This window comes from Oncorhynchus keta, chromosome 32 (assembly GCF_023373465.1).
Source record: "Oncorhynchus keta strain PuntledgeMale-10-30-2019 chromosome 32, Oket_V2, whole genome shotgun sequence".
Classification (NCBI taxonomy): Eukaryota; Metazoa; Chordata; class Actinopteri; order Salmoniformes; family Salmonidae; genus Oncorhynchus; species Oncorhynchus keta.
The window spans coordinates 22,474,632-22,488,633 of NC_068452.1; the positions used below are offsets into that span (position 1 = coordinate 22,474,632).

Consider the following 14,002-nt stretch of genomic DNA (forward strand, 5'->3'; position numbering starts at 1 on the left):
TATTAAAACGGGTACAAACAACCCTCAAACCGCTGTCCGAGCCCATATTAAAACGGGTCATTATTTCAGTTGGAGGGCAAACTGCATCAGCATGTTTGTTTTGCAGAATTCCATTAGGGAGAGGCAGTTCCTTAGAGCGAAGGGAGGGGGTTATTTACCATTTGGGACACACAACTCTTGATTTTCTGAAGTGATCAGAATGCCTAAATGTGTGACCGGCTGCAGCTCCAGCAACAATCTTCCCACTGCTGCCTGCTGGTCCTCTCTCATCTCCCCTCTGTCTCTAGTCTAAGTTCACCACTCACTAAAGCAAAACAAATATTGTGGCATTAAAAACAAATAAACATCCATCTAAACCTGTAACTGAGAGTTTCCACAACCACTGCCTACACTGAAATGGATGCTTACCTCAAATGACCCCACATTAATAAGGGAGGTCTGCTGCTCAGACCGATTCTGGTGGTAGAGACATGAAGGAAGAGAGACTAGGTGGCTGCTCTGAATACTGAGCAGTATGCTCTGCATAGTGTTATAACAAGCAACATGCCTGAGCCCCAATGACAATTTAGTCTGAATCAATGGGCTTTCTATGAGATGGGTGGGATGAGACAATATCTGTGTACACAGGCTGAAGTTAGACCGACTGTCAGTGGATCTCTGGGTGTTCCATGTGCAGTGCAGTGTTGCTTGGCAGCGGGCTCGTGTAGACCAGGAGAGAAACACCTGGCGAATACTGAGCGACTGGGTATCCTGGACTAGATATAGTTACATATTTTGATATTATTTTTGACAATACAACTTCAATAATTGCAATATTATTTTTGCACTAGTTGGCTGTACCTGCACCAAAACTCAAATAAAAAATATATATAATAATTGAAATCGCAATACATATAGAATCACAATACATATTGTATCGGCACCTCGGCTAAGTATCGTGATAATATCATATCGGGAGGTCAATTCCCAGCCCTACTAAGTAGTGTAACATACAAACATCATCATCTAAACAAGCGTTAGCAAGCATCATAAATTCACTCTTAGTTTCAATCCAATGGAGCAACTTTTTAGCCACATGACTCAGAAGAACAGTTGTGCTTCCACACTCACAAGTAGACCCCATCTTCTACGCACTGGAACATATGGCCTGCCCTAGGGCTCCCCACCAGAGACAACACTCAGCAAGAGCCAGTAAGGCAGCCATACATGGGCTCGGAGGTCCCCACTGGGACACACAAATCCTGGATGAGGCGTTTCTGCACCCTGATCACATCAAGCCGTTGAAAAGTGCAGACGGCTTCATTGTAAATCAAACACGAAACATTTAATTTTCCTCTCAAGAACCCAAGTGCTGCAGAGTTTGCATGACAAACATAGGTCACTCGGGGCATGAATGCCCAGTCTCATTGTCCTTGCTCATCAAGCCACCTCCCCAATTCCCCCTCATATTCTTTAACGAGAGGGGGAAAAGCTGGCCTCAGCAGCATCTGAGGAATGAGCTCCGACCAGAGAAGGCAGATTGGTAAGTGCCACACTTCCCACCGGGGTCTGTATTCCCCAGAACCATTCAAGCCCATAATCCCAGTATCACATATCATCCAACCACCACAGAGCTGATCAGGTAGGGGAGTATTGGAGGTACGATAGACAGCTTGTTCTGTAGTCTACATTCATAAAAGAACAATTTAAACCCCTCATTATTTCTGGGAAATCAAGCCAACAACTGCATCAAGGGAGAGTGTTGTAGTGTTGAGGTAGTGGGAGAAAATTACAGACTGGGTGTCTGGGCACAGCTAGGCGAAACCCACTATGATGGAACCCAGGACAGCAGAAAGTTCACAAATTCTTAGAAACCCAGAGTGTTTGGAGAGACAATAGATCGTGGAAATACAGAATGCTCCAGAGGGAATGAAGGCAGCAGTGTGAACACTGACTGCGACAGTTTGAGACTGAGCAGTATCACGGCAGCAGACTGGTTTGGCTCTGGCTGTGTGAGGCTGGGCCGACCTCACGCCTCTGTCTTCTGCTCCCCACAGGAGGTAGGGTGGTGTGAGGAGGCGTGGTGTGTGATTGGGCCTCTGGCTGGCAGACTGCATGCTGGGAACAGCTGGTCTGGAGCAGTCTTCACTGGGCTCTGAGGCCACACAACAGACCGTGTGTGCTGGTGCTGCCTCTCCTAGTCCTAACCCCACGGCAGCTGCACAGGATGCCCAGCCACAGATCTGTAGACACCATGAGAGTGGCCAGTGGCTGTCCACACTAAAACAAAATAATATTCTTGACCCTAACTCTGTAAACAAGGGCACCCTCATAGACGTCATCCTGACCAACTGGCCCTCCAAATATACCTCCGCTGTCTTCAACCAGGATCTCAGCGATCACTGCCTCATCGCCTGTATCCGCCACGGAGCCGCAGTCAAACGACCACCCCTCATCACTGTCAAACGCTCCCTAAAACACTTCTGTGAGCAGGCCTTTCTAATCGACCTGGCCCGTGTATCCTGGAAGGACATTGACCTCATCCCGTCAGTTGAGGATGCCTGGTCATTCTTTAAAAGTAACTTCCTCACCATTTTGGATAAGCATGCTCCGTTCAAAAATGCAGAACCAAGAACAGATACAGCCCTTGGTTCACTCCAGACCTGACTGCCCTCGACCAGCACAAAAACATCCTGTGGCGGACTGCAATAGCATCGAATAGCCCCGTGATATGCAACTGTTCAGGGAAGTCAGGAACCAATACACGCAGTCAGTCAGGAAAGCTAAGGCCAGCTTCTTCAGGCAAAAGTTTGCATCCTGTAGCTCCAACTCCAAAAAGTTCTGGGACACTGTGAAGTCCATGGAGAACAAGAGCACCTCCTCCCAGCTGCCCACTGCACTGAGGCTAGGAAACACGGTCTCCACCGATAAATCCATGATTATCGAAAACTTCAATAAGCACTTCTCAACGGCTGGCCATGCCTTCCGCCTGGCTACTCCAACCTCGGCCAACAGCTCCGCCCCCCGTAGTTCCTCACCCAAGCCTCTCCAGGTTCTCCTTTACCCAAATCCAGATAGCAGATGTTCTGAAAGAGCTGCAAAACCTGGACCCGTACAAATCAGCTGGGCTTGACAATCTGGACCCGCTATTTCTGAAACTATCTGCCGCCATTGTCGCAACCCCTATTACCAGCCTGTTCAACCTCTCTTTCATATCGTCTGAGATCCCCAAGGATTGAAAGCTGCCGCAGTCATCCCCCTCTTCAAAGGAGGAGACACCCTGGACCCAAACTGCTATAGACCTATATCCATCCTGCCCTGCCTATCTAAGGTCTTCGAAAGCCAAGTCAACAAACAGGTCACTGACCATCTCGAATCCCACCGTACCTTCTCCGCTGTGCAATCTGGTTTCCGAGCCGGTCACGGGTGCACCTCAGCCACACTCAAGGTACTAAATGATATCATAACCGCCATCGATAAAAGACAGTACTGTGCAGCCGTCTTCATCGACCTCGCCAAGGCTTTCGACTCTGTCAATCACCAAATTCTTATCGGCAGACTCAACAGCCTCGGTTTTTCGGATGACTGCCTTGCCTGGTTCACCAATTACTTTGCAGACAGAGTTCAGTGTGTCAAATCAGAGGGCATGCTGTCCGGTCCTCTGGCAGTCTCTATGGGGTGCCACAGGGTTCAATTCTCGGGCCGACTCTTTTCTCTGTATATATCAATGATGTTGCTCTTGCTGCGGGCGATTCCCTGATCCACCTCTACGCAGACGACACCATTCTATATACTTTCGGCCCGTCATTGGACACTGTGCTATCAAACCTCCAAACGAGCTTCAATGCCATACAGCACTCCTTCCGTGGCCTCCAACTGCTCTTAAACGCGAGTAAAACCAAATGCATGCTTTTCAACCGATCGCTGCCTGCACCCGCATGCCCGACTAGCATCACCACCCTGGATGGTTCCAACCTTGAATATGTGGACATCTATAAGTACCTAGGTGTCTGGCTAGACTGCAAACTCTCCTTCCAGACTCACATCAAACATCTCCAATCAAAAATCAAATCCAGAGTCGGCTTTCTATTCCGCAACAAAGCCTCCTTCACTCACGCTGCCAAGCTTACCCTAGTAAAACTGACTATCCTACCGATCCTCGACTTCGGCGATGTCATCTACAAAATGGCTTCCAACACTCTACTCAGCAAACTGGATGCAGTCTATCACAGTGCCATCCGTTTTGTCACTAAAGCACCTTATACCACCCACGACTTGTATGCTCTAGTCGGCTGGCCCTCACTACATATTCGTCGCCAGACCCACTGGCTCCAGGTCATTTACAAGTCCATGCTAGGTAAAGCTCCGCCTTATCTCAGTTCACTGGTCACGATGGCAACACCCATCCGTAGCACGCGCTCCAGCAGGTGTATCTCACTGATCATCCCTAAAGCCAACACCTCATTTGGCCGCCTTTCGTTCCAGTACTCTGCTGCCTGTGACTGGAACGAATTGCAAAAATCGCTGAAGTTGGAGACTTTTATCTCCCTCACCAACTTCAAACATCAGCTATCCGAGCAGCTAACCGATCGCTGCAGCTGTACATAGTCTATAGGTAATTAGCTCACCCTTTTTCACCTACCTCATTCCCATACTGTTTTTATACTGTTTTTATTTATTTACTTTTCTGCTCTTTTGCACACCAATATCTCTACCTGTACATGCCCATCTGATCATTTATCACTCCAGTGTTAATCTGCAAAATTGTATTATTCGCCTACCTCCTCATGCCTTTTGCACACATTGTATATAGACTGCCCATTTTTTTCTACTGTGTTATTGACTTGCTAATTGTTTACTCCATGTGTAATCTCTGTGTTGTCTGTTCACACTGCTATGCTTTATCTTGGCCAGGTCGCAGTTGCAAATGAGAACTTGTTCTCAACTAGCCTACCTGGTTAAATAAAGGTGAAATAAATAAAAAAATAAAAAAAAAAGTGCTGTTTCTTGTCCAGAGAAGCTGACAACCATGCTGACCACTCGGTAACCAACAGTTTGGAAATAGAAATCTCCTGTAATTTCCTTGTTCTACATTCTTGATCTGGTATTTTAGCTTGGATCATTCAATCAGGTCTTGGGTGAGGGCAGCGTGAAAGAGCACCCAAAAGCAAATAGAAAACTTCCCGTCCAAAAATAGGTGCTGCCATCACTTAGAAAAATAAGCCCCTAGTCTCATTTGTCAAAATATCTCACTTAAGGGCTGCTAAAAACACTTAGGGAATGTGTCAAGTTAGACATGGCTTAAATAAACAACTAAATTGATCACAGGCTTATAAATATCAAAACACCCCAAAGAACAAAAAGGGATAAAACAGGGCGTAACGTGTTCTAAGCGGCAGCGTAGCCTAGTGGTTAGAACATTGGACTAGTAACCGGAAGGTTGAGAGTTCAAACCCCCGAGCTGACATGGTACAAATCTGTCGTTCTGCCCCTGAACAGACAGTTAACCCACTGTTCCCAGGCCGTCATTGAAAATAAGAATATGTTCTTAACTGACTTGCCTGGTTAAATAAAGGTAAAATTAAAATGTAAAAAAATTAAAGCCTCATTAGGAAAGCAGAATTCTGCTGGGTTCAGGAACGGAAGAAGAAAATCAGAATGAAACACAAACAGCTTTTCATAACACGCATGAGACAGGGGCATGACTGATGTGTCATTTTTGCAGACGGTTAGATTTGCTTGCAAGGGCATGTGAGAGCAGAGCAGGGAGATTTAGGCGAGTTAATGGGAAACGTTCAACATTCAATTGCGCAGTGACAACCCCCCAAACTCTACCTTCTCTCACACCCTGCAAAAGAGAAGTGTTGGCATGAATATTTAAGAAACATCATGAGCTAAATTTATTCATTCACCAAATAGGCCACAGGTATTTGAGATGGAAGTATGCCACAGACAGTCATTGGAGGACTGAAGGGCAAGACATAATTCATCACAGACACAGTCAATAAAAAAAAGTCAATGTAGGCTATATCAAAGCACACCATTTAATCATTTTCTGTATCACAAACACTTTATATTTGCAGAGTTATATTACATTGGGACCTAGCAACTAGCGAGCATTACTGACTGTGGCAGGACTCTTGGAAACATTCGCTCTCTAACAATGAGAACTCAATGAACAGAAAACACTATGTAGTGTACAATAAACTGGTAGAATACATCTATGGCCCTGCTTTATATAGCCTAGTAGTGGACTTTACTATAGGTTGGTGACAGAGCAACACATTTGACAAGAGTTTGAGCGTTTCCTATGGTCAAGGACAAGTGTGAGTAGCAGACAACCAAAGCTGCTTGTGGGTAGACGGCTCCAGCTGCCCACAAATACAAGCATAAGCCCAGACCAGTGCCAACACCAACTAAAGTAGGGTAAAGTAAAACAACACAGCCATGAAGGCAAGCAGATCTTTTGACAGAACTTTGGGCAGCTTTACCCCAAGGGAATTAGTTTGAAAGGTATGTAGGTTATCCCAATTTGACGCAATGTAACATGATCATTGCAGTGGTAGGATGCCAAAATATAAGAAACTGGCACAGGACGTGCACATTTTTGACAGTGGCACACAATGCAGCACAACTTGTCCCAATCTCTCAAAATCTTAGCTACTTTGACAACCATGACTGAAGACCAATGTTCCCTCTAAGCTGTGCGTGCGTGCAGTAGTCAGAGCATGCAGCTCCCCCAGGACTGCATGCAGAAATATCTGCCCACAGAGAGAAGCACGAGATGGAACGTAACTTTCTAGAGCAGTGGTCACCAACAGGTCGATCGCGATTTCCAAGGCATTCCTAGTAGATCGCCAAACATTTCTGCAAAAAACCCAACGATAAAGCCTTGTGTTCCTATTCATTTTTGCTTTGTTGTCTCGGGCTGTACAATACAGCTGCCCTGCACACCGGGTAGGTGAACTGTTGCCATTTTGAACCATTTCATGTGTCAAAGTACAAACTCTGCCTTCCTGACGGGCCCAGAGAGCAAATCAAGTGCACTATAGGCCTAACGCTGGCCAATCGGATGGCTCAGATGACCATGTCTGCAGAGACGTAGCAGGCATAAAAGAAAGCTACAGCAAAGTTGATACTATACGATTTCAAAATGTTTAAAACCATGACTAGAGAGAAACTATCAATGAATACAGCAAAGGGCTGCCGCTTTCATGAGTGAGTTCATGTTCAAGTTCTTACTCAGCACTATCAACATGTTGTATTTAACACTTTTAAGCCATAAAATTAAATTTTTCCTATTTCCACTCAGCGTTACAACAAGTACTGCAGCAGTAATGAATGAGTTGGAATATGTATCTATGGGCTTGCGTTGTTGTTATTAGCGGTTTGGGTCTTTTTTAATATCAAGGAATATTTCACTTTCTCTGTTCATAGGAGTAACAACATGAATTTGTGCATGAGGCAAAAATAATGGGGTGTGACTCAAGTTTCGCTATCAGCTGGTAGACAGTGTCATTTTTTGGTCAGTGGAGGAAATGAAAGGGAAAGCAGAGGGATGTTGAGAGGCAGACCCTCAGTTTGCTGCTTTCTCCCTCCACTGAGATTGACCAGATTGCAGGCACCATCAGCACAGTAAAATAAAAAGCAAATTATTTAAATGTAAGCTCACTCAGCTGTGCTTCACAAGTAAGCTATTACCGACCGATGTGATCATGTAGCCTACCTCAAATTTATATATATATATATATATATATATATATTTTATTATTATTTTTTTTTTAATGGCCCCAACAAGAACAATGCACTGGCAGCGAAATTCAAGCAAAGCCAATATGTGGTGATAATGTATTGGGCCTATAGCTTATGGCACAAGCCTCATTGCTACAGTACTGTTTTTAATAAGTTAATTTTGCAAGGGTTTAATTTTATGTCATGTTAGATCTCAGGTTGCATTTTGACTCAAAGTGATCTTGACTCAGAAAAGGTTGGTGACCACTGTTCTAGAGTTTTCCCTGTTAACACTATCAATGCAATAGCCACTTTCAATTCAACATACCAAAACAAACTATGCAAGAGATTTTGTTGTAGGCAGAATGCATCGGAGTAAGATTCTATTGCATTAACACACACTACTCCGCCCGTACTCTACACAGACCGGTGCAGCATAAACAATCAGAGCTGCAGTAGGCCTATATATGCAATTACACCATTGACATATGGATCTGTGCCATTTACTTTGAACTGGACTGTGTTTGCAGCATTAGCGGTCGTGACTGGATGCGCTTGTTTCGAGATCAAAGCTAGAGCTGCATGTAGCCACATGTGAAAATTTTGTTCATATCCTTTGCTAGTTAGTGAGTTATTAGCCCAGTCATTTGTAGTCAGCAATAGGGGAGTGAATGCTTCCTACAAGATAACAAAATGTGTACATTTCTAGACATCTTTGAAACCAGAGTCAGGTAAAGATCTGTATTTATGTCTTAAAGGGGCACTATTGTATTTTGAGACAGGCTTGAATAAGCTAAGTAGCCAATAGGCAGAGGGTAGCATAACTTGTCTGATGATCTGTAATAATGGTATGGGAATAATAATGCATTTTGTAAAGTGGTTTCTTGGATCAAACATTTTCAGTCACCTCCTTGTCTGAAGCACAAGTTGATAAACAGGTTAATGTCAAGCCTTGTATATCTATTTTCAAACGTCTCATGTAATTAAGGCCTACAATGAACCCCAGACATTGGCTGCTACTGTAGGCTGAAAGATAGAACAGCTATTTCCATGTTAAAATGTTATGGGATGCATTTTCGCCATTGTTTTGGTGGTAGGCCACTCTGGTAGGCCTACATTATGATCAAATAGCCATAGTAGCCTACATTGCCACTGTTAAAATTGTAACTTAAAGCAGGTACAGCCTCAGTGTTCACAGTAAACATGTACGGGTTGCACAGAACTTTCACAAAGTTCAAGTTTCCACTCAGCAGACCTGAAATTTGCTCAGAGCTTAAAAACATTTTAGGGAACATTGCTGAAGACCACAACATAATCACTGACATTTTCTATTCTAAATACTCTATGTATTCACTAGCAAAGGCGGCCGAAATTACACACTGGAAAACCAACAGATTATAAGAGTGACGTCAGTCACCGACAGAAACTGGACAGGACACCAACCCGTCCCGTCTTGGATTTCAGACAAGCTAAACCAACTAATCGGAATACATTCATTGCATATGGTGAGGTTAATAGTTGGTGTTGTGGTGCTGCCAGCAATACAGTTAAATTAGCCCATTAGATGTAACATGCCAAGAAATGCGTGAACTAGTTGGCATAACTGGTAAATCTGACATCAGCAGAAAAGAAGCAAAACTCATACCCAACAATGAATGTCGAGCAACTGAGAAGGGAATCCGCTGACCTTGTATGTACCCTACTAGTAGTTAACAAAAGCGAATACATTGTGGGTGCAGGATTCACCAACAAGCGGCGTAGCTAGCTAGCTGCAAACGATACATGTAGTAAGTGCTAACATTACACATATTATTCTCAACTCGCCCGAATGTTGCACAGCCAGGTAGGGGAGGGGGTATGTAGTTCCATGGATGGTGGCTACAGTACAGTAGAACCCCTGTTTCCTACTTACGAGCTCTGACTTTGCTAATAGCTACAATGAGGAATGTTACTATGACTGTGATGTGTTTGTCCCACCTAGCAAGCTAATTTAAGATGAATGCACTAACTGGAAATCGCTCTGAATAAGACCGTCTGTTAAATGTACATTGTCATTGTTGTCATTGTCAGCACCAACAATGTGACAGCTAGCCAGCCAACTAATGTTAGCTAGCTCGATGTAGTTAGCTCATTTCCCCAAGGTCACTCGGTTCACTTTGTCAAAATTACTAATATTATTGTGTATCCACTAACCACGTGCTAAAGAATTGGTAGTTGTGGGTTCAATCCATTGCTCGCTGGCCAAGACGAGCTCGACAGCAATGCAACTCGTCGAACACTGGACTATCAAGTTGCTGCTAACTAGCCTAGCTAGCATACCTTTGAACCTATTACAGATTCCTGATTCGTTTCAAAATGTGTTATTACTGTGCACAATTATTCTCTTGATATTATTTATACTCTATTGTGTTTAGTTGCTAAATATTTGATTAACATTACCTGGAAATCACGTTCTTCGTTGAACCTAGAAAATCTGTCAGCCATTTTCTGTACGCAGCAGCTTCTTTCGTCTCTCTGAATGCTGGACTTGGAAACGCCTACTGAGTTACTAACAAAGCAACTGTCCAATTGTAACTCGCAAATGCTTTGATTGACGTATACTTTGAAACAATGTAGCACTTTTGTAAAACAGTGTAACTTATTGTTATTAAGCTTGCCCAAGTATATTAGCTGGTTCCTAAACCAGCAACAGCCACCCTCATATGACAATCTAGATCATTTAGTTTAGACTACATTTATACCCCACACAAATGCCCACTCATATACACTTTGTAAGATTAGAAATATTATTATTTTACTTTCAGCTGTCGAAAGAGCAGTAAACTATACATTACATTATTACTATGTTATTACAGCTCAATGGGAGACAACGCATTTCCACAAGCTCTACCTGGATAACAATTAAGCTAGGTTCCCATGCCATCTGGTGGCCATACATTGAATAGCTCCAAGCCCACACATATCAAACAGCATTTAATTGTCACATGCTTCAAAAACAACAGGTGTAGCCTAACAGTGAACTACTTACAAAAAAAGCACCACAAGATGAATAAATACGCAATGATACAGAAGCTTGGATATATATATTGGGTACCAGTACCGAGTCAATGTGCAGGGGTATGAGGAAATTGAGGTAGATATGGACATATAGTTGTGTGTACGTGTTATGTGTGAGTGAGAGGTGATGCAGACAGTCGAGATGCTCTCAGTGGTGCAGCTGTATAACTTTTTGAGGATCTGAGGGCCCATGTCAAATCTTTTCAGACTCCTGAGGGAGAAGAGGCTTGTCGTGCCCTCTTCGACTGTGTTTGGACTATGATAGGTCCTTAGTGATGTGGACGCTGAGGAACTTTAAGTTCTTGGCCTGTTCCACTACAGCCCCATCAATGTGAATGAGGCGTGTTCGGCCCTCCATTTCCTGTAGTCCACGATCAACTCCTTTGTATGTTACCCATGTTGAGGGAGAGGTTGTTGTCCTGGCACCACCCTGCCAGGTCTCTGACCTCCTCAACATAGACAGAGAAAAAAGCTGAGAAAATATGTTTTTGCGCAAAATGGTACGCAGCATCATCTGAATATGTGTGCAACAAAAGTTCAACATTCACCTTCTGCTATTTCTGTTAAGTTCCACTTCGATCACACCGACAGCATCATTGCATTCTGGTACACCAGAATTACATACATTTCCAATTAAATGCTGCGTTTGCGTTTTGTAGTGCGTTTGGTGTGGTGCATAAGTTGAAATCTATGTGTCAAACTGTATCCATAGACAGTTTGACAGAAATGGTAGCAGAAGGTGAATGTTGAACTTTCGTTGCATACATATCCAGATGATTCTGCTTACTATTTTGCACAATGACACTGTTGGTGTGTTCAAAGCATTATACACATACAGTTTGACACATAAGTTTGATAAATCCAACATATGCACCACACAGCACACACTGCAACTGCCTCCAACACAATGCTGCAAGGCAAATTAAGCAGTCCACTGGAAACGAATGTACTTCTGGTGTACCAAAATGCAAAGATGCTGTTGGTGTGATCAATGCGTTAGCATCATTGCATTTTGGTACACCAGAAGTACATTAGTTTCCAGTGGAATGCTTAATTTGCCATTAATTTCCAAAAGAACGCTGCGTTTGGCTTGCAGCATTGCCTTGCAGAGGCCGTTGCAGTGCGTTCTGTGTCGTTGGATTTATCGAATGTATGCATCAAACTGTATGGTAGTGGGCTTGACAGAAATGGTAGCAGAAGGTGAATGTTGACCTTTTATTGGACACATATTCAGATGCTGCGTACCATTTTCTGTAATGAACCTGTAGGTGTGATCAAGGCATTAGGCCTATATACAGTTGAAGTCGGAAGTTTACATACACTTAGGTTTGAGTCATTAAAACTTGTTTGTCAACCACTTCTTGTTAACAAACTATAGTTTTGGCAAGTCGGTTAGGACATCTACTCTGTGCATGACACAAGTCATTTTTCCAACAATTGTTTACAAACAGATTATTTCACTTATAATTCACTGTATCACAATTCCTGTGGGTCAGAAGCTTACATACACAAAGTTGACTGTGCCTTTAAACAGCTTGGAAAATTCCATACAATTATTTCATGGCTTTAGAAGCTTCTGATAGGCTAATTGACATGATTTGAGTCAATTGGAGGTGTACCTGTGGATGTATTTCAAGGCCTAACTTCAAACTCAATGCCTCTTTGCTTGACATCATGGGAAAATCCAAAGAAATCAGCCCAAAATTGTAGACCTCCACAAGTCTGGTTCATCCTTGGGAGCAATTTCCAAACGCCTGAAGGTACCACGTTCATCTGTACAAACAATAGTATGCTAGTATAAACACCATGGGACCAGGCTGCCATCATACCGCTCAGGAAGGATACACATTCTGTCTCCTAGAGATGAACGTACTTTGGTGCGACAAGTGTAAATCAATCCCAGAACAACAGCAAAGGACCTTCTGAAGATGCTGGAGGAAACGGGTACAAAAGTATCTATATCCATGGTAAAACGAGTGCTATATCAACATAACCTGAAAGGCATTGGAATGGCCATCACAAAGCCCTGACCTCAATCCTATACAAAATTTGTGGCCAGAACTGAAATAGCATGTGTGAGCAAGGAGGCCTACAAACCTGACTCAGTTACACCAGCTCTGTCATCAGGAATGAGCCAAAATACACCCAACCTATTGTGGGAAGCTTGTGGAAGGCTGCTTGAAACATTTGACCCAAGTTAAACAATTTAAAGGCAATGCTACCAAATACCTATTGAGTGTATGTAAACTTCTGACCCAATGGGAATGTGATGAAAGAAAGAAAAGCTGAAATAAATCATTCTCACTCCTATTATTTTGACATTTCACATTCTTAAAATAAAGTGGTGATCCTAACTGACCTAAGACAGGGAATTTTTACTAGGATTAAATGTCAGGAATTGTGAAAAACTGAGTTGAAATGTATTTGGCTAAGGTGTATGTAAACTTCTGATTTCAACTGTATCATGGTGGCAAGGCATATGACATGGATCATCTACTAGATTCAGCCTCGGGTGATTTTTTTCTTGAGAGGATGGCAGACTGCAAATTGACTGCAAGAAGCCCCCCAAAATATGTTTGACTAAAACATAATAATTTCAAACCTTTTTTACATTTGTATATGATCACATGGTGTCTCTCTATTACGTGTGGAAATACTTTGGAACAGATTTCTTAATTGAAAATCACTTTTTTTTTTACAGTATTTTATGTCCAACAATGAAAATTCCACCCACCAAAAAATGTAAAAGTACAAGTCAAAAGTTTGGACACACCTATTCAAGGGGTTTTCTTTATTTTTACTATTTTCTACATTGTAGAATAATAGTGAAGAAATCAAAACTTTGAAATGACATATGTTATCATGTAGTAACAAAAGTGTTAAATCAAAATATATTTGAGATTCTTCAAAGTAGCAACCCTTTGCCTTGATGACAGTGTAACAGTGTAATTTTAAACCGTCCCCTCGCCCATACCCGGGCGCGAACCAGGGACCCTCTGCACACATCGACAACAGTCACCCTCGAAGCATCGTTACCCATCGCGGCCCTTGCAGAGCAAGGGGAACTACTACTTCAAGGTCTCAGAGCAAGTGACGTCACCGATTGAAACGCTATTTAGCGCACACCGCTAACTAAGCTAGCCGTTTCACATCCGTTACAACAGCTTTGCACATTCTTGGCATTCTCTCAACCAGTTTAACCTGGAATGCTTTTCCAACAGTCTTGAAAGAATTC

At 43.0% G+C, this 14,002-nt stretch overlaps 1 protein-coding gene across 1 annotated transcript in view; it reads right to left on the reverse strand.

Moving 5' to 3' along the window:
* Positions 1-10,300, reverse strand: part of gpatch8 (G patch domain containing 8) — a 49,943-nt gene extending 39,643 nt beyond the window's left edge. The window contains 1 exon segment of the mRNA XM_052490265.1: positions 10,150-10,300. Coding sequence (XP_052346225.1) covers positions 10,150-10,194 — 45 coding nt within the window. The 5' untranslated portion in view covers positions 10,195-10,300.
* Between the last annotated feature and the right edge of the window lie 3,702 nt (positions 10,301-14,002).